Source organism: Geospiza fortis, unplaced genomic scaffold, assembly GCF_000277835.1.
Source record: "Geospiza fortis unplaced genomic scaffold, GeoFor_1.0 scaffold40, whole genome shotgun sequence".
Taxonomy (NCBI): domain Eukaryota; kingdom Metazoa; phylum Chordata; class Aves; order Passeriformes; family Thraupidae; genus Geospiza; species Geospiza fortis.
Window position 1 is genome coordinate 29,617,949 of NW_005054297.1, and position 26,459 is coordinate 29,644,407.

Genomic DNA, 26,459 nt, shown 5'->3' on the forward strand with positions numbered 1-26,459 from the left:
TCCTGCTCACAGTTCTGCAGCCTGAGATCTGACCTACTGGTCTGGCAGGACAGCCTGCTTTAGTCACCTCAATTGAAAAAAGTAATATTAGAACAAAAGGAAAATTTAAGGAATGTAATGCCAGAACCCAGTCATTTAAGCTGAAAATTCACTGAATGAAAAGAGTTCCAGTGCAGCAAAAGGCAATTCCCATCAGAGCACACATCTCTGCTTGGCAGGGTTAGCAGCAGCTGGAGAGGACACGCTCAGCTCTGAGCCAGCATGGACATTCCTCGAGAGTGTCAGGGCGGCCCTGAGGTCATCCCGAGGAAGCGCTTTGCACTCGGACTGTAACCGCTTGTGCCGGAGCCAAGGGGACTTGTTTTCATTGCTGCCAGTCATGAGCACAAATGTGCTCTGGAAAAGACGGAAAGAGCAAGCCAAACAAGAGACTTGCATAATGGCATTGTATTTGAAAAGTCAGAACCCAAACAGGACAGCAGAGGACCTGGGAGCCAGTCCGGATGTGAAGTTAAACTCTTCACTTTTCCTCACCCTGTGGGTTTGTTCTCCCTGAACTTTTCCAAAACATGTTAGCAAATTAATTTTAAATTTTTAGCTTTAGATTTTTTTCACCTAAACATGTAACACTCAACAGGCAAATATTTTGCCCACACGGCTAAAATGACTCTGAGTTATAAACAACTGAAAACTGGTCTTTACAGTAGGAAGTATTAGGCAACTTTAATAATAGGCAGATCAAGCAGCCCCGCCTATAATAAACAACAAATGCACCTCCCTAGAACAGATAGCATTTAGATGAGTTGGTATACTACATAACATACTGTTATTTTTTTAAGATTTCCAATTAATGAAATGCTCAAGACAGGTTTCAGGATTACTACTTTTTTTAAAGCATTTTTTTTCTTATGAGAAGTAAAAAAACACGTTGTCTTTTGTAAACCCTGCTTTTCTTCAGAGCACAGAGCATCTGATTCTTTAGGCTGAACACAAATCTAATGACTGAACAGATCTAATGGAAATAAAGCGATTTACACCACCTGAAAAAAGGTGTCATCTTCATTACAATCCCCCAATTTTACAGAGTTTGGATAAAAGGAGGAGAAAAAATTAATTGTGACACTCCTGTCACAATAACCAAGTTATATTTGGGCTCAAAATTAAGCACTCTGTTAGTTAAGCTCTCAAAACAAAACCCTGCAATTAATTACCACCATCACATAAAACTACCATGATGCATATGTAAGAAAGGCAAATCAAAACTGAACAGGCAACACTAGCTTTTAGCATTATTTATCACTTAAGTGCTTGAATTTACAGCCCTTAGTATTTTTAAAAGGCAGCAAGATGTATAATTATTTAATTAGCACAGTAAGACACACTATTCATTAAGTAATAGGAACACACTGCTGATAGCTGAACTGCTCCTGACTGAACCAAGGGATTTATGCTGCCGTGAACAGCAACAACAGGGAAAACCTGAACTAAAAAGTTGTTTCAGGTTTATTCTGTTCTAGATCTGATCTCTGCACTTAATTAAGAAATGTTATCAGACAGCCACACTGAGACCCATCTCAGTCCTACCAACCAGTGTTACACGGGAACACTGCAAAGATTCTCCTGATCTCTCTGCTCCTCCTGGAATATCAAATACTCTCTCTCCTCCAGTAGCTATTCTCTTTAAAACAGATTCTCATCAAGGGATGAGACTGAGTGTATTTGCTCAGAAAACAGAGTTCTGTTCACCTACAGCCATTATAAAAACTTGAATGCCCACTTTATGCTGGGAACAAGTACTTTACAGAAATACACCACCAAGAGCAGACAGCACAGAATGGTTGCTGCTCCTGCTCCCTTCTTACACTTTTTTTTTAGAAAGGCAGCTGAAGTGTAAAAGGCAATGCTTCTGTGCCAGCAGTCTCAGCCACGAGAAACAAAAGATTGGCAAACCACAGACTGAGCTTTTCTGTCCAAGGCCACTGCAGTGCCAGCTTCATACACTGCTGCTCTGTGCCTCAGAGCAGGGACCCTGCTGGAAACAGCAACACATCCTTTTCCCTTTCCACTGCTTCTCCACCAATTTATGCCCTTCTTCTCTGAGGCAGGCACAAGCCATCCTACCTGCTACTCCTACACTACAGGGTAAGCCGCTTCCTTCACTCCCTTCAAACTATTGCCATGATGACAAAAACATGTGAACACCCTCCTTGTCCCTGGCCATTTAGTTTCCACACAAGACTCATGGAAATGAAGAGAAAGGATGTTGGTAAAACACGTGTAGAGAGATGAACAAGAGCTCTGTCACAGACAGAGAACTCTGTTTTCTGTGTATCCCTGCCTTTAACACCAGAGCAACCAGAAAGAACACAAAGATGTCAAAGAGCAACAAACAGTAAGAAATGTGAGAAATATAAACCAAGCAGCAGTCAAATCCTCTGTCTAATAAAGATCTTCTAATAAAAAAACCCTTTCATCTTGACACAGCTTAGCAACAAGTAGTTTGGTTAATTTCAGGGTGGGAGCTACCATAAAATATGGTAACATTCACAACTAATATAAAAAAATTTGTGACTAGTACAACCCTTACACCAAGCATGCAACATAGAAAAGATAACCAAACTAAGAAAAAAAAACCCTGAATGTAATTGCAGATGAGGAATGCTAAATAATTACAATAGCTTTCACTTTTTGTAACACCACAACAAGGAACAAGAGCAGATAAGCAAAGCATAAAAAGTGAATATCCCCCCATTCAGTTCAAAACAGAGTTGAAGCAAACATTTAGCTTTCCTTTTACATTACTTTGATCATTTTTGAAAGGACAGACAGACTAGAGATAAGGTTTCTGGGAAAACCAGTTGACTGAAGATTGAAAAAAAAGCTGTTACTTTAATGATGTTGTGATGTTAATGGTGTATAAGTATACTCTTGCCTGTGTAGATCTCTTTCCAAATAAAAATACAGATACATTTTGTAACCAGAAATGTTCTTTGTAAGAGGCTTGTAAAAGCATGAAGTAGGCCAAAGAGCATTTTTAGAGCACAAAAGCTGTTTGTAGAATTCAGATGAACAAAATAACATGAGCAACAAGTTTCAAACAAGCCAGGAGTAGAGATAACTTATAGTACAGTCACTGAGAATCAAAACAGCTCCCCAAGTCTCTGGTACAGCAGCTACAACAGCGTATCTGAAAATGTTACTGATTGCTTTGAGTTCTTCATCCTAAGAAACCTCACACAACACCGTAAGAATTAATGTAACAATTTGTTAATATAGATTAAATCTGTCACAGACAAGTCTCTACAAGGTGGGTATGGCCTCCTCTACAAACAACAAAAACATCCCATCCTGACAACTGTCCATCTAGATAAAGGCCACATTACAACCTTAAGATATTTATAATGCTTTTTTAAGAGGATCAGAAAGCCTCACAACCATAATTACTTCCCATTGGAAATGCTGAAGTGTCTTTTCTCTTACAATCTCTCGATACAAGTTTCTAAATTTGGTTAGCTCTAAAAAGCTAATTTTAAATATAAGATATGAGCTTGAATTATTTCATAAGCACATGTATTTGAGCAGTGACAAAGAAAGCTACAGTACTACAGGCAGGCTACTATCAGTTTAATAACTTATTGAACAGAGAACCCTCCTCACTGAGGCTACCCATTAGAACAATTGCTTTGCTGAGCAAAATGGAAGTAATTCTTCCTTTCCCCGGTATTAAACAATACACAGACAGGTTTTAGCAAGTAATCTCTTTGGTCCCACCTTTTCTTCCAGGTGAAGAGACTCCAGCAGTTTCAAGCCATTGCAAAAGTTTGAGGATTACACAATGCCACATTGGTCAGTCTTTCTTAAGGCAACTGCACATTCAAGCTCACTCTTACCATTTCTGACAGACAAGTTCCTTCTGAGCAGCAGTGATCCTAGGCAGGGGACATGTGAATCTCAGGGAGAAACCAAGAGCACATGTTCCTTATGTACCCTTTTCCTACAGTGTTTTGAAAGCCCAATACTTCAGCTGTGGTCAGTGGGTTTGCATTCTTCACCCCTGCAATAATGCATTTCCCAGTTCAAGCCTACAGTCACTCAGCTTGCTTACCTTGCACCGTCATACCACACGTGTGCCAGGATTCAGTGGAAGTCAATGGCTTCATAAGAATTGTAGATAAAATTTAATTTCTTTTAGAAGTTCAAGTCAAAAGCCACATATATTAGAAGATTGTTTCACTATGGATTTACTTTCCAGTTGAACTTGCCCACTGTTAAAACAGCATCACTACCCTAGCACTGCTTTGTGAGATATTCTTGGGCAGGGGTGACAACTCACAAAAACAGGACTAAGCTTTCACTGCAGAAGCTCCCTTCTACTTTTAAGCATCACAAGTCAAGAAAGTTTGACTGCAAACATGTTTAATATGAATACAAAATTCACATAGGATATACATTCTAGGGAACGCAATTGAGCTATTACAAGAGACTCTGACAGAACAAAAACATAAAGAAGGCTCTGTCAGGCCAAGAATTTAATGAGGAATGATTAAAAAGTTTGATTTACAGTTACATTACAGTTGTGTTAAACACTGAAAACTTTAGAATGTCAGCTGAAAGGCGTTTGAACATACAGTACATAAATCATACAATCCACACCATTGTAAATAACATATCTGAAGTATTTCATTTTACTTAACATAACATAAAGCAACATAACATGTGCAAATGAGGACTCCAATATATTGAATTTATAATGTCTATGATAAAATTGACATATAATTTTACATTTAAGGACTACAGAAATGATGAAGAAATTAAAAATGTGTCCTCCATTTTACTCCCATTACCAAAGTATGCTTTTCAATTAAACAGAAAAAACATACTGGCCTGATTTCCTCTCAAAATCATACCTGCCCATGAAGTTTAACTAAAGCTTTAACTTGCTCTAAGTGTACAACGACACAGCATTTACACAGTTGTCTTCCCCTTGTTGGGAACTGACAAACTATTACATGAAAGGGTTCTTAAGTTATGTACACTGGTGGAAAATATTATCTTATAAAAAGGCACATACCTGTGATTTAAGGCTAGTATGGTATTTGTTTCATAGAGAAAGAAACATTTTAAATGAAATTAGTACATTTAATGGTTGGCCTCACTCAGCAAACCACTTGGTGCAAAGCAAAAACCTGTGCTCAGAAGCCTCAGTCTGACAGTGATTCTTGCTTTAGTGTTTTTCGTTTGTTTTTTAACCCTTTGGTGGAAAGGTACATTTGTAAAAAAGGCATTTGCTGCAATTCTACTTTCAATGAGCCATCTGCTACTGTTGCCTTATATGCAGATATCACATATAGGCCTTATAGTACTCATTTGCAAAATAGTCTTTTAACTTTCTCATTTTTTAAAAGTCATATGAAAATTACTAAAGATGTTTTTTCTATATTCATCTATAAAATACCAGATGTTGGTACAAATCATGTAAACCTCCATTTGCAAATATTTTGACTAGCCACCAAAATAACAGAATCACAAGCATCATTTGTCAGTGCAAATTCCACCAACCTTTACATACAAAAGGAGTGCTCTATATTTGAAATTACAGAAATTATGTTTGGTTACCTTAAAGTCACCCACTTTCCTATCAAATTCAGTTTTACAGTATTATAAAAGGGGAAAAATTTAAAGCTGTCCATTCAAGAATCACTACAACAGTCCTTCAACCCCAACCCTTAATTATTCTCAGATTTAAAGAATTTTAGGTTAACATTGGGTCCTCTTCTATGATCCTATGATCTGATTACTGTTCTTCAAGCCAGGATGGGGCATCTGCTCCAGGAGTTTTCAATTTGATGTGGAACTGTTTAAGTGTCTGTTCAAGCTGCTTTTGATTGCCAGCAAAGTACGCCGCAATGGCATTGTGGAACAGAACAAGCTGATTGTGCAATACCTTCACCTGCAGGCAAGGAGAGAGACATTAAGAGAAGGCTGATGTTAACATCATCACAGGTCAGCTATAAAGAAATAGGTGTATTTGAAATACTCAGACTTCCTATAGATTTATTTAACAAAAGCTTAAAAATGCAGATATGAAACGCAAATATGAATTTCTTTAACATTAAAGTGATTCAGAGTTTTCATAAAGTGTGTTTAACAGTCAAAACCAACTCAGCATGCACAGAGCAAACACAATTCACTAAACAGCATAATGTTATCAAATATCAAACACTTGATTACAAGTACTTGATGCCTTGAAATTAGATGCCAAAGCTCTAAGATACGTGCCTGCAGGCCAAATGGACCTACCTCCCTGAAACAATACATGGCAAGGGCATTATCTGAGTATACAGCTTATGTGTTGCCCCCCTTGCAGAGAGTTGCTGCTTTCCAGCTCATGGATACCTAAATCAAATTAAACTGATGTCCTTCTCCCAGCAATATTTCTTGCCCATCTCCTGTAACACAGGATTATTTTCAGCACTTTGACTCTAACATTTGTGAAAAGTAGTCATGAAATACACCTGTCACAGCAGCAACCAAAACCCAGGGAGAAGAGCACAAGGGCAGCTGGAGGGCACCATTGTTTTTCTCTATGATAACAAGTTACAGCCCCACTGATGAAGTCAAAGTTAAGCAAATGTTACATTTCCATCCTAGTACACCAGGAAACCTGAAGCTGTGAATGGACAGCAGTGTGCTCAAAGGCATCTGTGCATTTCCTCCTGCAGCCAAACCCTTTTTACTCCTGAGTATACTCTCAGCCCAGCACACCCTACTCTCGTGTCAGACCCCACATCCCCACGGTGGTGGCCCTGTACCTGTTTCCAGCCTACAAGGCTGAGCCCAGCAGCAGGCAGCCAACACAGAGAGAACAGAGGAATGAGGTGGCTGAGTGAGCCCCAAGGGAAGATGTGGGAGGTAACAGATTAAGCTTTCTCTACTCAAATTTTAGATCACTGTCTCATTTCTCAGCACAGTCCACAATGGACAGTCTACTTCTGTCCTGCTGGGAATCAAAACTGTCCTTAGGGTAGGTTTGGCCTGTGCCTACCAGTGGGCCATGCCTGTTTTAACAGGTTATTGTTATTGGCTACTGGGCTTCTCTGAAATGCATGCAACTCAATACAGAAAGACCTCACCTTCTTCATTTAATGAAAGATCTCTAATTAAACCCCCCACCATTATATTTGACATGCTATGACACCTGAAGAGTGCAACAATTACTCAGAAATGTAATAAATGTATTTTAAAAATTCACTGAGAATAAAGGGCTGACCATGTGTGTGTGTATCCCTGCAGGGATATATAAAAATTCTGCACAATGTTAAAATTTCTGATAACTTTTTTTTTTAAACTGACTAGCAGACTCAATTCAAAAATTAAGTAATAATCTCTTATTTGCTGGCCCAAATTTTTGTCTAAGATGCTTTGACAATCTGAAAAATGGAACCCCTATGTTTTCTCCCTATGTTTCCTCTAATAATTAGGTTAATTTATGCAAACACATGCCAAAGAATAGGCTTTTTGTCTCATTAACAGCGTAAAATGACACTTTATACCACCAAAAGGCTCTCCAAGAAAATACATGAGAGATGTGAATGGTTAGAAAGGAATTCCCCATCATACCTTTAGATGACATTTTTTCATTTACAAAAGAATTTACAGAATTTAACATCTAGGAGACACAGGATTTAGCTAACTGCACTTGTTCAAACACAGTTCAAACTATTTTTTGAGTCATAAAAGATGGCCTCTTCTTCAGTTTGTGTGGGCAGACAGGTATGTAAACATATGGATTTTTCATCTATAAAAATGTTAATTACCAAAATATTACACTTTATAAGTGGAAAATGTCACAACAACATGAAGGGTTTGCTTTTAAAAGTTTAGACAGAAAGCACAGTGCTTTTCTTAAGCAGATTCTTTCCTCACTGACATGCAAGACTTCATGCAATCCAAGCCAGGAATTCTACAGAGAAGTACACTCACTGTTATAGCATATTATTAAAATGCTACAAGAGTTTTACTCATACAGTTTATAGGAACTCAAATAAAACAGGGGTAATGAACCGCCCCTCCCAGCCCAAGTTCATCAGTCTGAGACTGTATTTGGTACTTCGTTATTGTAGCTTTTAACATAAACCTTCTGTGAACTGCCCCAAAATCTTTTGATAATTTGAAAAATTCAGTCAGGCCTAAGCTCAAGGATGTGCACACACACACACACACATACACACACACAGAGGCTGGAATTGACAGTGTAGAAGCAGATAATTTGGACTGAAAAAATATTGTTTGTTTTGGAGGTATTTTTTTAACTACTAAAGCTACTTCATTGTATGAGGTTCTATCCCCTAGATCATTGTGGTATAAATTCCATGATGGTTATCAAATTGGTTGCAGAGGTTCAAAGTATTACAACTTCTACTCTCCTCCTTCAGAAGCTGATTGCTAAGTGAATCCCAAAAGTGATGGTGGGATCTTCTTTTCCATATCTTCATTCAAGTAACTTCAAAATAAAATTTTTCTAGAAAAAGACCACTTAAACTGTCTGACACAATACAAAGAAGCTCTACTATGAAGCAGCAGCCAGCAAAGAGGAAAGAGCTGCAGCACCTCAAAACATCCAATGTCCACAGCAAAACCACCTGCAACCACAGCTAAGGACTGGACCCCAACTATTCATTTAAAACCAAGTTCAAATTTACCCACTTTTCCCATGAAAGAATCTTTCTCCATCTTAGGGAATGGGTAAATATCTTCCCCACTCCCATATCCAGTCACTGATTGCAATTTCCACGCTGTATTTCACCTTAGCCCTCTGTTGGCAAAACATTCATGCAGATATGCAGTCAGTTGGATCAGAGAACAGATCTAGATTAAAATTAAGCAGACAACAATGTATCTGCTTTAACCTGGATCAGTTCCCCAATCTGATTCTCTACACAGCTGCAAAAACACTTTCACAAACACTAGAAAGAAGGCAATGGGGGAAAAGGGGGGCATGAAGGGATCACATTTTTTTTGCATCAAAGCCTTGAAACAATTGTCAGATTGCAGCAGTAAAGGCCAACTCTTGATCACCAAGCTGTATGACCGATTCCAGGAAAGGAGTGTTTGAAGATTTGCCTCAATCAAAGAATGCTAATGGCATGCTGCTAAAATACAGCTAAAATACAGGTTCCAATGTATGACTAACATAACTGTCAAAAAGCCATCGTGCTTTACAGTCAAACAACAGTTAAAATCTTTGTTCCTTGTTAATTAACTACATATACCTATTTGTTTCTAATTATAAGCAGAGTAAGTGCTCTGTAATACAACTGGCACACATCTCAAAACAAAAAAGAGACATTGTGGATAAGCATAAAAACCTGCAGGTAGACACATCCTACACAGGAGACTTAAGTGTCACAGAAAATACTATAGGTTGGAGTTGACTTTTCACATGGAAACATTAACATTTCAGTTCTTTCTAAATATTGTCCTCTTCGCACACCTCCCTCTGAACATTGTATTTTCTGTGGCACAGTAAGTGCATATTTCTTTACACCCTCCTCATTCAGCCATCTCAATGACCAAAAAGACAACACCCCTTCGAATCTATCCATGCATCTGTACCTCCTCTCAACCATCACAATCCCTTCTCCTAGCTATCTTAATTTGAAGTCATTTAGTCTAAACAGTTTCATCCTCTGGGTCTCCACTGGACTGCAGATTCATTTGTAGAAGCAAGCATTTAAGATTCAAACTCCTGAAATACAATTCACAGAAGTGCAGGCATTTTCTTTCTCTGCATAAAATGGTATTTGACATTTCTCAAGTGTGTCCAAGAGTAAGAGGGTTTTTTTACTCAAAATGACAAAACCTTCTAAAACTGTTTTCAGAAATGACAGAAATCTTTCAGCTAAGAACAGGTCATCATCCTTATTTAAAAAAAATAACTATTTTTAAGATGCAGATTTTGAATGCAACTATTATTATAGTCATCAGCAAATGCTACAAACTTCTGCAGAACTCTGCCAGCTGGGGATAGCACCAACAAAACTTGTATCAGCTTTAAGAAAAATGAGTTCTAACTTCAAGATCAAATGCTGTAATAGAAGTCAATAGAAATCTTGTGTATCTTGGTTTTACAGAAAGAAACTTGCAATTCCAGCTTTACTATAAATGCAGCTCTCTAAGCCTTTATGGGCTTTTAATTGAAATAATAGCATATGAACTATGGGGAACAGGCACAAAGAGACTGCAACCATGTGATGCCTTTTCCCCACATAGGGAAAACCTAGATATGGCTTTCTAGATAATGGGTTCTTTGGTGACATTTGCAGCACCACAGACCAACTGGACCCCACCAGCCAGTTAAACTGGCTTCAGAGGTTTTTTGCAGCACCACTTACTAAGAACACACTGCTGATAGCTGAACTGCTCCTGACTGAACCAAGGGATTTATGCTGCCGTGAACAGCAACAACAGGGAAAACCTGAACTAAAAAGTTGTTTCAGGTTTATTCTGTTCTAGATCTGATCTCTGCACTTAATTAAGAAATGTTATCAGACAGCCACACTGAGACCCATCTCAGTCCTACCAACCAGTGTTACACGGGAACACTGCAAAGATTCTCCTGATCTCTCTGCTCCTCCTGGAATATCAAATACTCTCTCTCCTCCAGTAGCTATTCTCTTTAAAACAGATTCTCATCAAGGGATGAGACTGAGTGTATTTGCTCAGAAAACAGAGTTCTGTTCACCTACAGCCATTATAAAAACTTGAATGCCCACTTTATGCTGGGAACAAGTACTTTACAGAAATACACCACCAAGAGCAGACAGCACAGAATGGTTGCTGCTCCTGCTCCCTTCTTACACTTTTTTTTTAGAAAGGCAGCTGAAGTGTAAAAGGCAATGCTTCTGTGCCAGCAGTCTCAGCCACGAGAAACAAAAGATTGGCAAACCACAGACTGAGCTTTTCTGTCCAAGGCCACTGCAGTGCCAGCTTCATACACTGCTGCTCTGTGCCTCAGAGCAGGGACCCTGCTGGAAACAGCAACACATCCTTTTCCCTTTCCACTGCTTCTCCACCAATTTATGCCCTTCTTCTCTGAGGCAGGCACAAGCCATCCTACCTGCTACTCCTACACTACAGGGTAAGCTGCTTCCTTCACTCCCTTCAAACTATCGCTACGATGACATAATGTCATCTTACACAATAAATAGAAAAAAAAGGTAAAGTTTACCTCAGAAAAGCTCTCAGCAGATAATTATATTTAAGCCAATATTTAAGTGTAAAGGAAGTCCTTTCTATAGCTCATTTGGGAACAAAATTACACACACCCTTTAGTAAATATTGTTATATCTCCAGTGTCAAAACTGAGAAATGTCAGCCACTGATAAAAAGGCTTAAGCATGTGAGATTCCCTACTGTATTAATATAAAAGGCAGGAAGGAAAAAACAATCTCTTTCAGAAACAATTTGTAGGCTGTGACTGCTAACAGGATGCTTGGTCTAATTCAAGACTGTCACTAGGAAGACAACTTCTTCAGTGTTTCCTAAACTATCTAATTTAGTTTTAAAAAATTATGGAAATGTGTTTTGTACAAGATAGAAATAAAATGCTTTTGCTCTGAAGCCTTCCTATACACATAAACATAAATTGGTGTGTTATATAGATAATGGAAACCATGACGAAGCAGGGTAACTCCTATTTTAAACTAATTTGAACTTAAGTATCATAATTCTTGTACAGATATAAGCTGGAAGGATTAAACCATTTTAACAGAGGTGCACTGTAGTGGTAGCAAATAACTTACTAAAAGAAGAAAACAAAGGTAGGGAGAGTAGGAAGACATCTTCAGCATACCTGTTTTAAATCTAGCATAGTTTTAAAACCCAGCTCTCAGGAACATTTTCTAATTTAAGAATCAGTACCAGCATTTAGATTAGATTCAGCTTCTTCAAGAAAATTAATTTCAATATGATTTTTTTCAATCCTTTTATTTTCCAATTTTTCAGCAAGAACTAGAAATACAGTCAGGCCAATGCCAGTTCAGTCACCTGATGTTCTGGTCCATCACAAAGCCAACTTTTGATGGCTCTGTGACTCCAGACCAGGGAGTCCTAAGGCAGATGCCTGTATGAAGGAACAGTGCTCAGGAGCTATGTTTTAAGCATATATTGTTTTGGAAACCAAAAAGTAGTTTGCTTATTTTCTCAACCTTTTTCTTATCATCTGTTCATGGTTCACATTTCTTCCCTGAGTGGTCATATATTCAAGAATACAAAATAATAATCCATTTTAATTGGTTAAGCCTGTCCCTATGATTTTTCCTTTAAATTTTCCTCCTTCCAGGCAAGGAGCATGGTTTGCTATTGTAATCTGGGGCCAGTCACGTATTCTTTGACAGGCTGTTGTTACCTGTGTTTCAATTTTTAAAATACATTAATCAACCCATACTGAAAATATTAACCCACTGATAATGTTAACCCTGGATAAAGTGACAACTACCTCCTATGCAAGTTTTAATCACTTTTTCTTTCCTCTGAAGACATGGGAAACATAAACACACATGATTATAACCATCTCATTTACCATGTGTAAGAAAAAATCAGATCTTGAAAGACCAAAATTTTCACATCTAATTAGAGACAATTTTAAAGGACTTATTTATCAGAGAAAGGACAGATTTAAAGTTTTGTATAGCAGTTTTATCTTTGCCTGGTAGAATAAGAAGGGTAAGAATCCCATCATTAAGAGGGTATGGATGAAATGGTAGGGTTGAAATAAACACTTCTGAAAAAAACCCCACCCTTCAAGCCAACAGTTTAAGAGTCCTGCTTTAAATCAAGAAACTATAAAGGCGTTAAGCTTTCTTTAAGAATTTTAACTGAGAAGTACTACTTTCTATAATTAAGTTTGAAGAAGCCTCTTCATGGTTTTACAGAAAGTAGTACTTCTCAGTTAAAACTCTTAAAGAAAGCTTAAGTTTGAAGAAGCCTCTTCATGGTTCTGTCTCCTTGTGTATAACCTCTGTGACAATGTTGCCAAATGTACATGTTACTTTGAATATTAAATCAGTAATTATGTGACTCATTTAACCATAAATGTGATAAACTGGAAAAAGTAGTATTTCTGCAAACTTGAAACCTCTTGTATCAACAAGAAACTTACTGTCACAAAGTTTGTCATTTGTAGATGGAGCAGCTTGATTAGGGACTTCTACAGCCGCTTGCTCTAAAAGTGCATCTTCCCAGTGATACAGCAAGAACTCTGAAAATTCAACTTATTTTCCTTGTTCATTCTACTTCTAAATGAATACATATTTCAAGATGTAACAACTTAAAATATGTCTAGAAAGCAGTAACTTGTAGAACAAAACTCCTAATCATAACATGAGAAATAGCAGCTTACCTTATTTTCTTCCAAAAATTTCAATTTGATAGATACGTCATTACGCATTTTGTCGTACTTCTCTTTGTGCACTTGAAACAGTTGCTGTGATTGTTCAATCTTTGGCAGAGTGTTTGCATCACGAGGGCCCAGATTCAGCTCTTCCAGGTCTGTTCGATAAGCATCGTATTCAATCCTGGGACAAAAGAGGAGAAGGGAAAAAAGAACCATCTAAGCGCAGTGCCTCAAAACTGACCTCAGATATAAGGCTAAGTACAACAGAAGATGAACAAAAGAGTTAAGTACAGGGAAAAAACCTCCCAAAATTAAAAAAAAAAAACTGGGCAAGTTTTTTCCTCCCTCCTCCTATTTATCAAGCACATTGTATAGAACTGCCTCAACAAGCATCCTCCCTTTTCTCTTCCCGTCTCAGCCACATGCTCTCAGTTCCTCTGTTTTGTACAGGCTTTAGTAGTCAGAGCTTCTCCTGAGACATTTCAACCTACTGACCCAGAAAAAGCTAGCAAATATTTTTCAGGTCATTCTTCTGCTGTTGAATCAGTTCACTGGAGAGTTTGTGTTGAGAGTAAGAGGCACATCAAGACCATGACACCCCCTTTAAGCAGATGTTTGAGGAACAGGTCACTTACACCAAACTCTGACCTAAAGCATTTTCAGCATGCTCCAGGCTGCTCCATAGGCATTAATTGGACAGTTTCATAGTTCTTCCACAAATACTTTTGTGAGACCTTGTCTGTCCTATGGAAAAACAGACTGCAAAAAGATGGTGCAGCCCCACCCAAAGCATCACACTTCCTTCCATACTTTTCTGTAGCTGTCAAATAATGGAACCTAGCATATCCACCTATTTTAATGGGACAAACCACACTATTTTTGGCCTTTTAAACATGCTTTCTTACAGACATTTCTTTAACTGGAAACAAATCAGGATTAAAAATTGGTTATAAGACACAATTTTCAGTTGATGTAACTGCTCAAAAGAAAAATACAACCTGTCCAGAGGTAAAAGGAGTACTATTCACAGGGCTCTTCCTGATTCTCATTGCCACAATGATTGAGGATTTATATGTAATTTATGGCTTAATTCCAAAAAGGAAACCATTAAATTTACAGAGAGCTGACAGAAGAGTGGGAACAGATGAATGCTAAAGTGCAACTGTGAACAGGAAAGAAGAGGCACAGAAATAAATGTGACCTATTTTCACAGTGCAAAATGATGAACTGGTCATGTCAGTGAAAAACCTTTATAACTTATTTGACTTATTAAAATGGCAAAATATTTGATTTCTTTAGTGAACAGAAAGGGAAAGCAATGAAGGTATTTCAGAAGGGCGAAAAATCATATATTGAAAATGACTGACAAGAACAACTGCAGCAGATGTACTTTGCATACATTTTCCAGGGGATACCTGGATGTATGAACCAATTCTTTTTTTTTTTAAACACATGCCAAAAATAAAGCAATACCTTATCTACACATTAATTCTACCTTTCATTCCTTTTAAAGTTTACCTAAATATCAAAACAATAACTTAATATTTTGTTCAAAAATAAGCATTAGAACAGAACAATTAAAAAAGAGGGGGAAATTCAAAATTCAAGCAGGTTGCAATTTTGGACCTTAAAAAACCCCAAATATCACAAAAAATTATATGTATAAACTACATCTTTTGTCAAATTTAAAAAAATGCACTTTTTTCTGGTAAGTGAAAGAAAGTCAGAATGGAACCACTCATCAGAAAGAGCTACAAGTCCCTGACAGAAAAAAGGAACCCAGCTTTAGAATACTATGCCACATCTAAAAGTAGCCTTCTCCAGGATAAGAAAGCCATTATTCACTCACTGAGAAATTTCTGGTTTATTTTCCCCTTTCTGACCAAGCCTGAAACGTCTGCATAAAAACCCAGGTGTGAATTGCAGGCATTGTTCATCAATAGAGGCCCAAGATGAAATGTCTTTCAGTCGAAGAGATTATTTTACCTATTGCAATGCAGCTGGATAAAAGTGTTAATCTTCCACTGTCACGCTACTTAAAAAGCCACCTGAATCTAGCACGTGGGAAAAACCAGCTATAATTACTCCTACAGCTAACAAGTAAAATTCAGTCTACAAGGAAACACGTACAAAACATTTGAAGATCTGTGCAATCATCTACAGTTAAACAGAAACCCTCATTAGATGAGAGCTGTGTTATAAGGTTTTTATCTGACAGGTTAGTCACTCAAATACAACACCTAAGCTGATAGAGACTCTGCTTCCCAAGGATTAATTCATAAGGAAAAGAGCTGGACACAGGATAGCTACCTGGCACTTTCATACTGTTTCACAGTCAACAACGTATCCTCAATTGTTTTATTCACCAATGTGTTCACACTGGCAATAAAAAAGTTAATAGCCCCGAGAAGTGTTTCTCCATTTTTAGCTAGAAGTTTCTGCGTATCTGCATTGTAGCCAAACTCCTCCTATAAACAAAGAACAGAGAAAACAAAGCTGTAGATCAATTGAAATCATAGCATTCATCAGCAACTATATTAAAAAATGCAAACACAGATGTGGCAGGTCTTTCACTTCTGTTTGGGTATAATTACGATTAAACCAATATGATTTCAATACAATATTTAGTTCACAGTTCTTATGAAATCTCTCCAACATCAGTAAAACACAGTTTATTATTTTGTTACCACACACGATGTTAAATCCTATTTTATAATGTGATTTTCCTGCACTCTGATATCTTGAATGTTACTTAACAGTAAGTGCTAATGCAATCTTCACATTGTCATTCAGCAGGGTTTTAATCCAGCATCTCTCATGGTTGTCTAGGTAATACTTTAATAAGAACAGAGACACTGCTACATTAAATACAGTAATGTAACTAAATTCACAAGGGCACACAGCATTAATTAGCTATTAAGTTTTATTCTTACATTCTGGAAAGGAGCACTGCAAAAAACCCCAACATCTATCATGGTTTAATAGACTGTAAATAATTGAAGAGCAGAGCATTATAATGAATAGCAAATAAAAATTTTAATGTAGCTCATCCGTAAATTTCAAAGTGAAGAGGACAAAATTATTTCCAAGGCATTTTAGTAGCATTTAGACATATGTTTGTCCATGTCTCTTTGTTAACAGCAGAGTAAGCTGAGCAAGGCTGCAAGGATTTTCCCAATGCATGGATGCCAAATGAATCCAATTACTATATCTATGTCATCCATATAGCATCTCCATATTCTACAGATGGGAGTTCTCAGAAAAGAGTACAATCCCTGGTTGTAATGACTATAAAACACACTAGGTTCATATTTGGAACTTTGGTCTTTTTAGGCTTGCACACTGCCAACAACTGACTCAGAAATGCTCTATTCTCCCAGTTTCTTTTCATCTGTCTAGAAAATGAACACCAGAGCCAAATAATATTTCATGTTAACAAGTTCACAACAGTGAGGGTAATAGGTAATGGGCAATGGTAAGGGAAGAATCCTGTAGAAAAGAAGGGGCAGTGGAAGTGAGCAATTGAAAGAGAAGAAAAAAGGAAGAGAAATCAGGGCAAGTTTTTACGAGCTAAGCCCTGTAAACACTGCTAAAGATCTGTCATCTTTGCTTTGTACAGCTGCCTGGGCAGCAAAAGCAGTTGGCTAAACTGCTAGAGATTTTGCTGGGAAAAAAACCAAAACAAGTATTTTCCAGCTGGCTTTGCCCTAACATTGCCAGCTACACAGCTAACACGAGTGCTAGCACAGAGAAGAAATAGCAGCATGCTGGCAGAGACAACAGCAAAAGAACTGCCCCTTGCAGCAGCTTAGTCCCGTCTATTCTTCCTCCTACAGGCAAGACTGCAATTAGTTTGCCAGCTGGTCTCTCACTCAGATCATTCCAGACCCAAATGAAAACACTATCAGTTCAAAGGGGGAGGTAAGGAGGATGGGTCTGCAGTGGCCTGCAGTACTAAGGAATATGCTAACCAACAATCATGTTCCTTCCAATGGCTCATAGTTTCATACAAACTTTTCCGTTTTGTCCATGACCTCTGCAGATACCTCTTACAAAACACACAGGAAATCCTTTCTACACCCGGAGTTTACATTCAGTTCATACTCTATGCTCAGGTCAATTAAAATTGGGATTCATCTGCCCTATATAAATAGAGGCATATGAGCCTGGAACCAGCAGTTATCTTTGTATCCAAAAGAGAAACAGCAACCCATTCACATGAAGTAATACCTCACCAGATACCACATTAAAAATGTGTTTTGTTATCATGTATAAAAGAAAAAGTATTACCTTGAGACTTGAGGGGCTTTTAAATTTTATTTAAGCTTATATACTGTTATCACATTAAACATTAAAGACTAACTGTTCAGAAACATTACTTTTAGTCCTGCACAAGTTTTAGAGGCAAAACCCCAAATATCCAAAAGTAGGCCTGGCTACAGATGATAATACATTACAGATTAAACAGAGGGAAAACACAGGAAAGAGACAAAGGCAAGTCTCCAAGAAGCAAAAGTTAGATAACTCTTATTACAGCAGCAGAAACCTTTATTTGATTTTCATCAACAATCCCATTCAAGAATCCACACAAGAGATGAATGACAGAAGCAAAGTCCAGGACCAATACAAGACTCTGAAAGAACCTGGAAGATCAGTATTCCCATTAGAAGTTACAAGCTAATCATGGGAAAAAACCCAAGATTCATTAAAAGAGCATGATGCCAGATTCCACCCAAGTTCTGGAAGAAACATCCAGTTTCAGCACATACTTCACAACAATCACTAAGATCTGCCACAAACCACATGCCCATATTTGTGTCAAGAATAAACTGATTATTAAAAGCTTCTTTTAGCAGATAATTTCTTAGCTGCTAGAAATGCTCTACATTCACAGATTTTCATCTGTCAGACTAATATTAAAAATTCCTCCACATTAGTGTAGGAGTTTCACATTTTTTCAGCTAGCTATCACTTAAGGTTCCTCTGTGCAAGCATGAACTCCACCTACTCCCTTAAAACTCAAAGGGAAAAGACAATTATGAAAATACAGATGTTTTTAAAATCACAAAGATAACTTGAGCTGTTTCAGCAGCTATGTTTCAGAGAATTATTAAACCATTTAATAACGGTTTTCCAAAGGATCAAATTGTTTTAACTTTGCAAATGCAGAACAAGCAATGTAGAAGCAAGCCAGCTACTATACTCTGTAAGCAACATGCACCTCGTCTCTCTTGATAGCAAACAGCAAAAGAAAGTGCCAGTGTTACATAAACTTCTAAACCACGTATCACAACAACCCAGATATCTCAAGATTGCCTCTCTTGCTCAGCAACTCCAGACAACATAAGAATACAGATTAGTCTTATTAGTAGGAAAACTCTGATTAAAAAAAGACTTAGAGATCAAATCTCAATGCTTAAATATGCTACAGAAAAATAATTTACTCACATTCAACATGCACAAGTGAAGTAATGTGCCCTAATCTACTTATTCCCAGACACATTCCCCAAAGACATCTTGTAATTGAAATGATGTAACACTCTGGAACACTTTGATGACATTTCATTAAGTGCAAAATTAATACTAAAATGCATTTTCTCTACAAAGCAAAATTGTCAGTTCTTGAGTTCAATCATCAACTAGAAGCTAACATTTAAGAAACAATAAAGAACTATAGTAATTTCAATAATTTCCTACAGTTTTAGTGAATCACAGAAGCTTTCAACACAAAGAGTATCTAATATATTGTTAACTACAATGTTTATAAAAGTAGCTGCTAACTAGCAGACACCCTGCACGAGTCAATTAGGCTTATCTTCATCTCTGCTGCAGTATTTTTTTAACACTATAGAAGTCTTACATGAAGTTCCAATGATTTCAAACTCAGGTCAGCAAATGCATCTCCAAGTTGCCTTTGGGTATGTACCATCTGGAAGAGCTGTGTGGACAGTGTCTGTGCCAGTCTCAAGATATTTTCATATTTTTTTTTGTTGTCTCTCAATATATCTATCTGAGCTTCTAGTTCCAGGTCTACTGTTCTTGAGCCACGACCCAATTTTTCAGAGATGATCTGACGTGTACACTGCAGAAAAAAAAAAATTATAAAGATTCAAGTATATTCAAGACAACACAGCATACACCCATTTTCAGCTTCAAGGGACATATAATTACACACAATTCTTTCACAACCACCCCTCCCAATATAAGTTTGCACAACAAACTGAAAAAACAACACAGTCTTTAGAAGTTTATCAGGACTCAGCAAGAACAGCTGGACAAGTCTCAACTCCTACTAAGATGAATATTCAAGTTAGCAAATCAAGAGCATAACTAATTGTTTCTCAAGTAAAAGAACACTTATCTTTTTATAGGTTTGGTGAATCTCATTAAGTTAAAAGAAGCATTTTAGCCCATTGCATTTAAGTCAGTTTATAGAAGCATTACTATTCTGTATAAAAATGTCCAGTTAGTAATTTTTTGGGCTTTGTCTATCAATTATCTGATCAGAACATCCATGTTAAATTTTCCAAAAATGTTTATTTTGAGGTTCTTTTTAGGGGACAAGTAAGAAGGTGATGGTTTTCAACATGTTTTTTTAAAGCTGATTAGGAAACTGGGAACTCCTACTGAGAAATAGGCAAAAGTATTAAAATGCACTTATTATTTAGAAATCTATAAAATGGAGATGATTTATTCAGAAAGGTTATTTCTTTTCTGTCATGTCAAACTCTTAGTAGGCTTGCAGCTCATTAACACACTGAGCAGGAAATGTGCTCTTATGCAGCTGCAGACACTCTCACCCAGCCTATGGCTGTGACAGAGCAGGCTGCTACCACATTCCATGGATCTGTGACACCTTCTCTGCCAGAGATTCGAGCCCAGCTTGGCAGTGAGCCTCCCAAGATGCACACTGGGGTTTTCCCTTGACTGAGACACAGGAGAAGCCATTTGCAAAGCAGATGTGTAGCAAAGCTATACAGTTTCTCTATGCAATGCAGAATTATTTACTGCTCTAGTAAGTTACTTGAAGTTAATCTGTGGTCACAAGGTGTGAGCAGATAACCAACTTACCAACTAAGACATATGAAAAATTACTGCTAGAAACAAAAGGTAAAAGGAAATTAAGTTAGTAGTCAAGGCCACAAGGCCACAACTACTCTGAAAGGACTAAACCTAAGCACAAAGCTGCTATTTTTAATTTTATTTTTGTGAAATAATGCCCAAACTAATCTCATAACATACTCCCCAAATACTCTAGAGCACTGGATTTCCCAGGGTTTCCCAATTCAAGGACTTTTGTTTAATACCATCTTTACTTGTGTCCAAAGGAGATGCATATTCAACCTGCTAGAAGTTCCTTGTCCCTTCTTAATGTAATAGAGGAACACAGGAGAAACTCAGGAATGACCAAGGAGATCAAGATGGTCATGGTCATGATCCATAAGGTGTAGGTCAGAAGATACAGACTATTTGGGCTACTATAGAGTCAAGAAGTAATTGACAAGTAAAAGCCCAGCTAATCTAGGTGATATTTGTCTGCTAAGCATCAGAAATTCAGGAGAGCATAACAAACCATAACAGAGAATACAACTTTACTACCAAAGACTCCATGAGAAATTGCAAAATACAGCTTAGGTGTAAGTGTGCTCAGAGCATAAATAAGCCCTTCATTAGGAACTATGGAAGTGATGGTCAAATTCTGGCTATTTTCCAAAAGAGCTGACGCGCACACACACAGATCCCCACGGAAATGCAAGAGAAAAACCTGAATTGTGGAAAGCAAAATTTTTGAAAGCAAGGATAAATTACAAGTGAAGGAATTATTTTCAGCCAAGGGGTATTTGCTTCGTAAGTCACAGAAAAATACCTAAAAAAGCCCAGCAGTGACCAGTGAAGAAACACCAGTAATTGGAAAGACTTACACTGGATACTTTGTTAACTCATATGTAGCAAAAGATAAAGAAAATGCCCCAATCCATTTTTATTTACTCCAGTTCTAAGTAGACTAGCACAAGCACTCAAGTTGCTCTATATTCTCACTAGCAAAGAAAATTCCATGCATTAATTCCATTGTGCTTTGTTCTAAGAGTATTTATAAAGGAAGCTGTCATAGAAAAGACCATGCAACTCAAAAAGAAGTCATCCAATGCAAATCTTGAGAAAAACTCAGAGAAAAACTCAGAGAAAAAAAGGTTACCAAAATACACTTCAGGGAAATATATTTAAACTTGTATATGCCAAAGATGAACGGAGGCATTACTGGACATGTCTCAGAAATAAATGTTCTACTAGCCCAGTGTTAGAGAGGTTTGTAAAACAGGTTTGCCTTTTTTTTCCCCCTCAAAATTTAAGTTGTATGAAAAACAAAAAGACAAGCTTGTTGGAATTGCTGAAAGTCAAGAAGAATCTTGACTTTCTTGGGCATAAATGTTTTTGCTGAACTGTAAACCACCTTCTCATCCAAAGGGGAAAGCATGGGCAGAAGAAAGAACAGAACAAGATCCTGTCACTAGACTATGGAAAGAAGGGCAATTTCTCTTCACACTGACTCATGATTACTAGGGAGCATTTGACTGGAGAATGTGAATGGCAATGGTAGTTACAAAGGCATTTACAGATGGGAATGACTTCTGAACATACCCAATAATTTGGATTTCTCAACCCCTGATACAGAAACCATGGTATAGGAACTACCCATGTCAGATTCCTAAAGAACTTCCTAACAGCAAATTTCATCACTAACTCCCCTTGTAGATTAATGTCTGGTGCATTGATACCAGGGATTTTAAATTCAGAGGGATTCAAGTGCTGACATTTACTCCTGTCCTTTATTTCTGCATCTTCAAACCTATGAACAGTTAGCTATTATGAGATAAGGAGGACACTTCTTCCCATAATCTTCCTGATGGGAACCAAAGCAAGCCAATATGTCCAAAACTTTAAATACTGTCCATAACCATATTAAGTATGTTTTTTGTACAAAGCCTATGACACAAACGTATGGCATCTCCAAGTACAGTGGCACAATACTCTATCAACTCAAAATGAATTTTTAAGTTCTCTGAATGATCTTATACCTCAAAAAAAGAGTGAGCAGCAAGTCAATATGGGAAAGATCATAACTGACACATCTCCTTAGGCAAGTTCAGGAATAGATAAAAGTAAACACGTTGTTTTCTGAAAATGCTAGTCTTTGTTTGCTAGGTCATTACTGGTGTGATTCTGGATTTCAACAAGGGGAAGGCTTAAGCCATAAAAGAAAACTAAAAACCTTAACTTTGCAGACACTACAGCCAAAGAAATAGTGTTCTAAACAAAGATCCAAGACCCCTTTCCTCAACTTTTTCACTAGTCCTCTGGCTGATGGTTCATGTCATTGAGTTTGAGACATAAGTTTTTGTGGGTTTGTTTTCTAAATCAAGGTACCAAAAATACAGAATAAGGTCAAGTCCTGCCCTATTTAGTCATAGTATAGGAGATTTGATCCCAAGAGTCAATGTTTTAAAGAGACAAGAGAATTTTAAAGAACAGCTTCAGCTGAATAGCACATATTCTGATTGCACCACAGCGCACTCCAAAGTAGCTGGCAGACAAAATCACACAGTGGGTCAGGCTGGAAAGGACCACAGTGGGACTCCTGGTTCAACATCTCTGCTCAAACAAGTTCATCCCAGAACACATTGCACAGGATTGTATCCAGAGGGTTTTTGATTATCTTAAAAATACTGAGTGAGGGAGACTCCATAACCTCTCTGGGCAACCTGTTAGAGTGCTCAATCACTGCACAGTAAAGAAGTTCTTCTTCATGTTCAGGTGGAACTTCCTGTGCATCAGGTTCCGCCCACTGCCTCTTGTCCTGTTGCTTGGCACCACTGGGAAGAACCTGGATCCATCCTCTTGGCCCTCTCCCCTCAGATACTTTATAGGTATTCATGAGGTCCCCTCTCAGTCATCTCTTCTCCAGGCTGAACAGGCCCAGCTTCCCCAGCCTTTCCTCATATGAAAGCTGCTCCAGTCCCTTCACCATCTTTGCTGCTCTCCACTGGACCAGCTCCAGGAGCTCCATGTCTCCCTTGTCCTGAGGAGCCCAGCACTGGACACAGCACTCCAGATGTGCCTCACCAGGGCTGAATAGAGGGACAGGATCATCTCCCTCAACCTGCTGGCAATGTTCCTCCTAAGGCACCCCAGGATACCACTGGACTGCAACTTCTGCACTTGCTACAATATTTAGATTACAAGAAAAGTAGAAAATCTAAAAGCCAATTCATTAGACATAAAAAAGAAATTTCTGATTTTAACAGAAAGACAGCATAAGCATCCGCTAGGGATGCTCCATCCTTGCTTCTCCTCCCCACTGAGGAGGATGTTCTTATCTGGACTTAAAGAACACTGGAGGGATTCAGACTTTCCTTGCCACAGAGCGTGAATTTCTCCATGGTTTGATGTAGACCTCACTGATGCACCTGCTCACAACTCTATTATTTAAGATGTAGGCATAACAAGAAGCTATTTTTCAAAACTGGTCTTTCTTTAAACTTTTGACAGGAATGCATTCCCTGACAATTGTTCCTCACCTTATAGCTTTTTAATGAGCGTCACTTCTAGCAAACTGGTGTGATTTAAGCACCTTTTCATTATTCTTACATTACTCTTTTAATTTCATCAAATCTCAACTGATCATGAAGTAGAAGCATATAAAACACAAACAAATTGAAGCAGCTGTTACCACACTAAGAAAAAACAATCAGCCAAGATGAAACAAAACCATCAGAATAGCAATTAAGTTTTGAACTTCTAGATACCCCTGATTTTTTCACATCAACTAAAATCTTACTGTATCTGCAGTCAACTCAAAAAGAGCAAAAAATATTTAATTCCAAGCTTTAGTGCTGAAGTCTCTACATTCAGAATGATGAAGGGAACATGAGAAATGGAACATTCTTTACCGTGCTAAATCAGTAATACCTATTAAAGATTTTCCACATTGCACCAGGGATTTAACAAAGAATGTTACACTTAGAAGAAAACTAAGCCTTTCCTATACATTCTTGCTTATGCTCACTGCCACAACAGCTTACTTTCACACAGCTCTATGCCTATCTAGTAGCAAACTCACTTATAGAATACATACATACACACACACACAGCTGCATACCTTGTAAGTGTTTAGGCTCCACTTTCTCACCAATTCCAGTTTCTCCATCGCTGGATTCTTCACTTCATCTGCTAACACAACAGGTCCACTCTTCTGCTGGGCTCTGCCCCCTGTGTCAGACACAAAGCAAATCTTCAAGGCCTTAGGTCTGGGCTTTTTGTTTGGTTGTTTTAAGGGATTAGTAGCAGGTATGGAAGATTTGTGCAACTGTACATCCAAAAGCAGAGCAAGGTGACAGTATGAACTTAAGATAAGAGATTTTTTAAATCAGTTCCAGAAAGAAAGACTTAACGTTAAAACTGATATGCAATGTGTGTGTGTGTATCTATATCTATATCTATATCTATATCACTATTTCATGAATAGGCTGAATTAAGCATCCTGAAAGCTTAAAACAGCTTTTGAGACATGTTTATTTTTATTATTTTTGAGACATTTATATCTATGTTTAAAAACTCCAACACTCTTTGAACACTCTTTTGCATTTAATGAATCTAAAAGTCTGTTTACAACCTTAAGGCCATTAAACAACAATTACTGGCATACTGTTGTCATGAAGTACAGAGCTTTTATTAAGCATCCTGAAAGCTTAAAACAGCTTTTGAGACATGTTTATTTTTATTATTTTTGAGACATTTATATCTATGTTTAAAAACTCCAACACTCTTTGAACACTCTTTTGCATTTAATGAATCTAAAAGTCTGTTTACAACCTTAAGGCCATTAAACAACAATTACTGGCATACTGTTGTCATGAAGTACAGAGCTTTTAATCTTTTCCAATGAAAGTCATTCTTTCCAGAAGATGTGTTCAGCCAATATTTAATTTATTTATTTATTTCAGTTTTATTAGCTCATTCTATTAGGAACAATTAATTCCACAAACCAGCAAAGAAGAGATTTAAAGCAACTCATTAAAATACCTAGGGCAAATCACCACACACAAACTGCTATTATTCAGCATTTTCAAGCTAGTATGGGATATCATGTGGATTCCATGTTTCAATTTTGCAAAATTCCTAGTGTCCTAAATATTAAAAACTGCTAAGTATCGTCACTTTTTAAGCAACATTTTTATTTATGATGTCCATATTCATTTTAACTACCCCTGACTCTGATCCCTACTGCTACTTACAGTCACCTTAGTCTTGCCAAGTTATTTATGCAAGCAAGAGTTTGGAAAAAAGTCTATATGGATGCCTCAAGATATTCCTTTAGCATCAAGTTCTACTGTGCTCTTACATCTTCAACATGCTGTGCAAACATTAAGTAATTAACCCTCTCAACACCCTTATGAGGTAACTGAGTTAAGTTTTCTCCTTTTATGCAGGAGGAAGCAGAACTAATATGTTAAGTAATTTGCCCATAGGCACAAAATGAGTCAAGTGGCAAAGCTCAGTTGGGGTGTTGTGAATTCCTAATGGCTGCCCCCATAGTCTATTGGAATATATGATCATTTAGGCAAAAAATACTAGAAGTTTCAGCTTTAACCTAAAGAAAAGATTTTGGTCACTCCTATTTTACCTACTGTTAGTTATCATTAATATTAGTTATAATTTTAATTTTATGGAGCAAAAGCAGCCTAGAGAGAGGAAAGCAGAGATTAATTTGTAAACTGTTGAAGTCAGAAGTAAGAGCCACCAAAATCCCGCAGAAATTTTATTTCCAACTAATAGTACATCAAATAATTAGAAACATGGAAGGGTTAGTACAGTCTCAGCAGAGACAAGGGCATTATCCATTCAGTGCTTTAATACCTGTGGGAATAATTAAATCACAACCTTGTCCAGCCAGTCTGCTAGCTGCTGCACTGCTAGGAGATATAACAGATGATTTGGGTGATGCTGAGGAACCTGAAAACGGGACATTTAACAATGAAAATACATCATCTTCTCTTCAAAGTGA

At 37.5% G+C, this 26,459-nt stretch overlaps 1 protein-coding gene across 3 annotated transcripts in view; it reads right to left on the reverse strand.

Annotated features, from left to right (window-relative positions):
* Positions 1 to 5,552: 5,552 nt before the first annotated feature.
* Positions 5,553 to 26,459, reverse strand: part of ARFIP1 (ADP ribosylation factor interacting protein 1) — a 35,488-nt gene continuing 14,581 nt past the window's right edge. The window contains exons 4-9 of one of the 3 annotated variants that reach the window (XM_031066684.1): positions 26,336 to 26,407; positions 24,555 to 24,664; positions 19,257 to 19,478; positions 15,707 to 15,864; positions 13,403 to 13,577; positions 5,553 to 5,950 (exon numbers count right to left, since the gene is read on the reverse strand). In XM_031066684.1, coding sequence (XP_030922544.1) covers positions 5,795 to 5,950; positions 13,403 to 13,577; positions 15,707 to 15,864; positions 19,257 to 19,478; positions 24,555 to 24,664; positions 26,336 to 26,407 — 893 coding nt within the window. In that variant the 3' untranslated portion in view covers positions 5,553 to 5,794. Of the gene's footprint in view, positions 5,951 to 13,402; positions 13,578 to 15,706; positions 15,865 to 19,256; positions 19,479 to 24,554; positions 24,665 to 26,311; positions 26,408 to 26,459 lie in introns of all 3 variants that reach the window. The other 2 variants (XM_005415595.3, XM_031066687.1) reach the window with 2 other exon arrangements.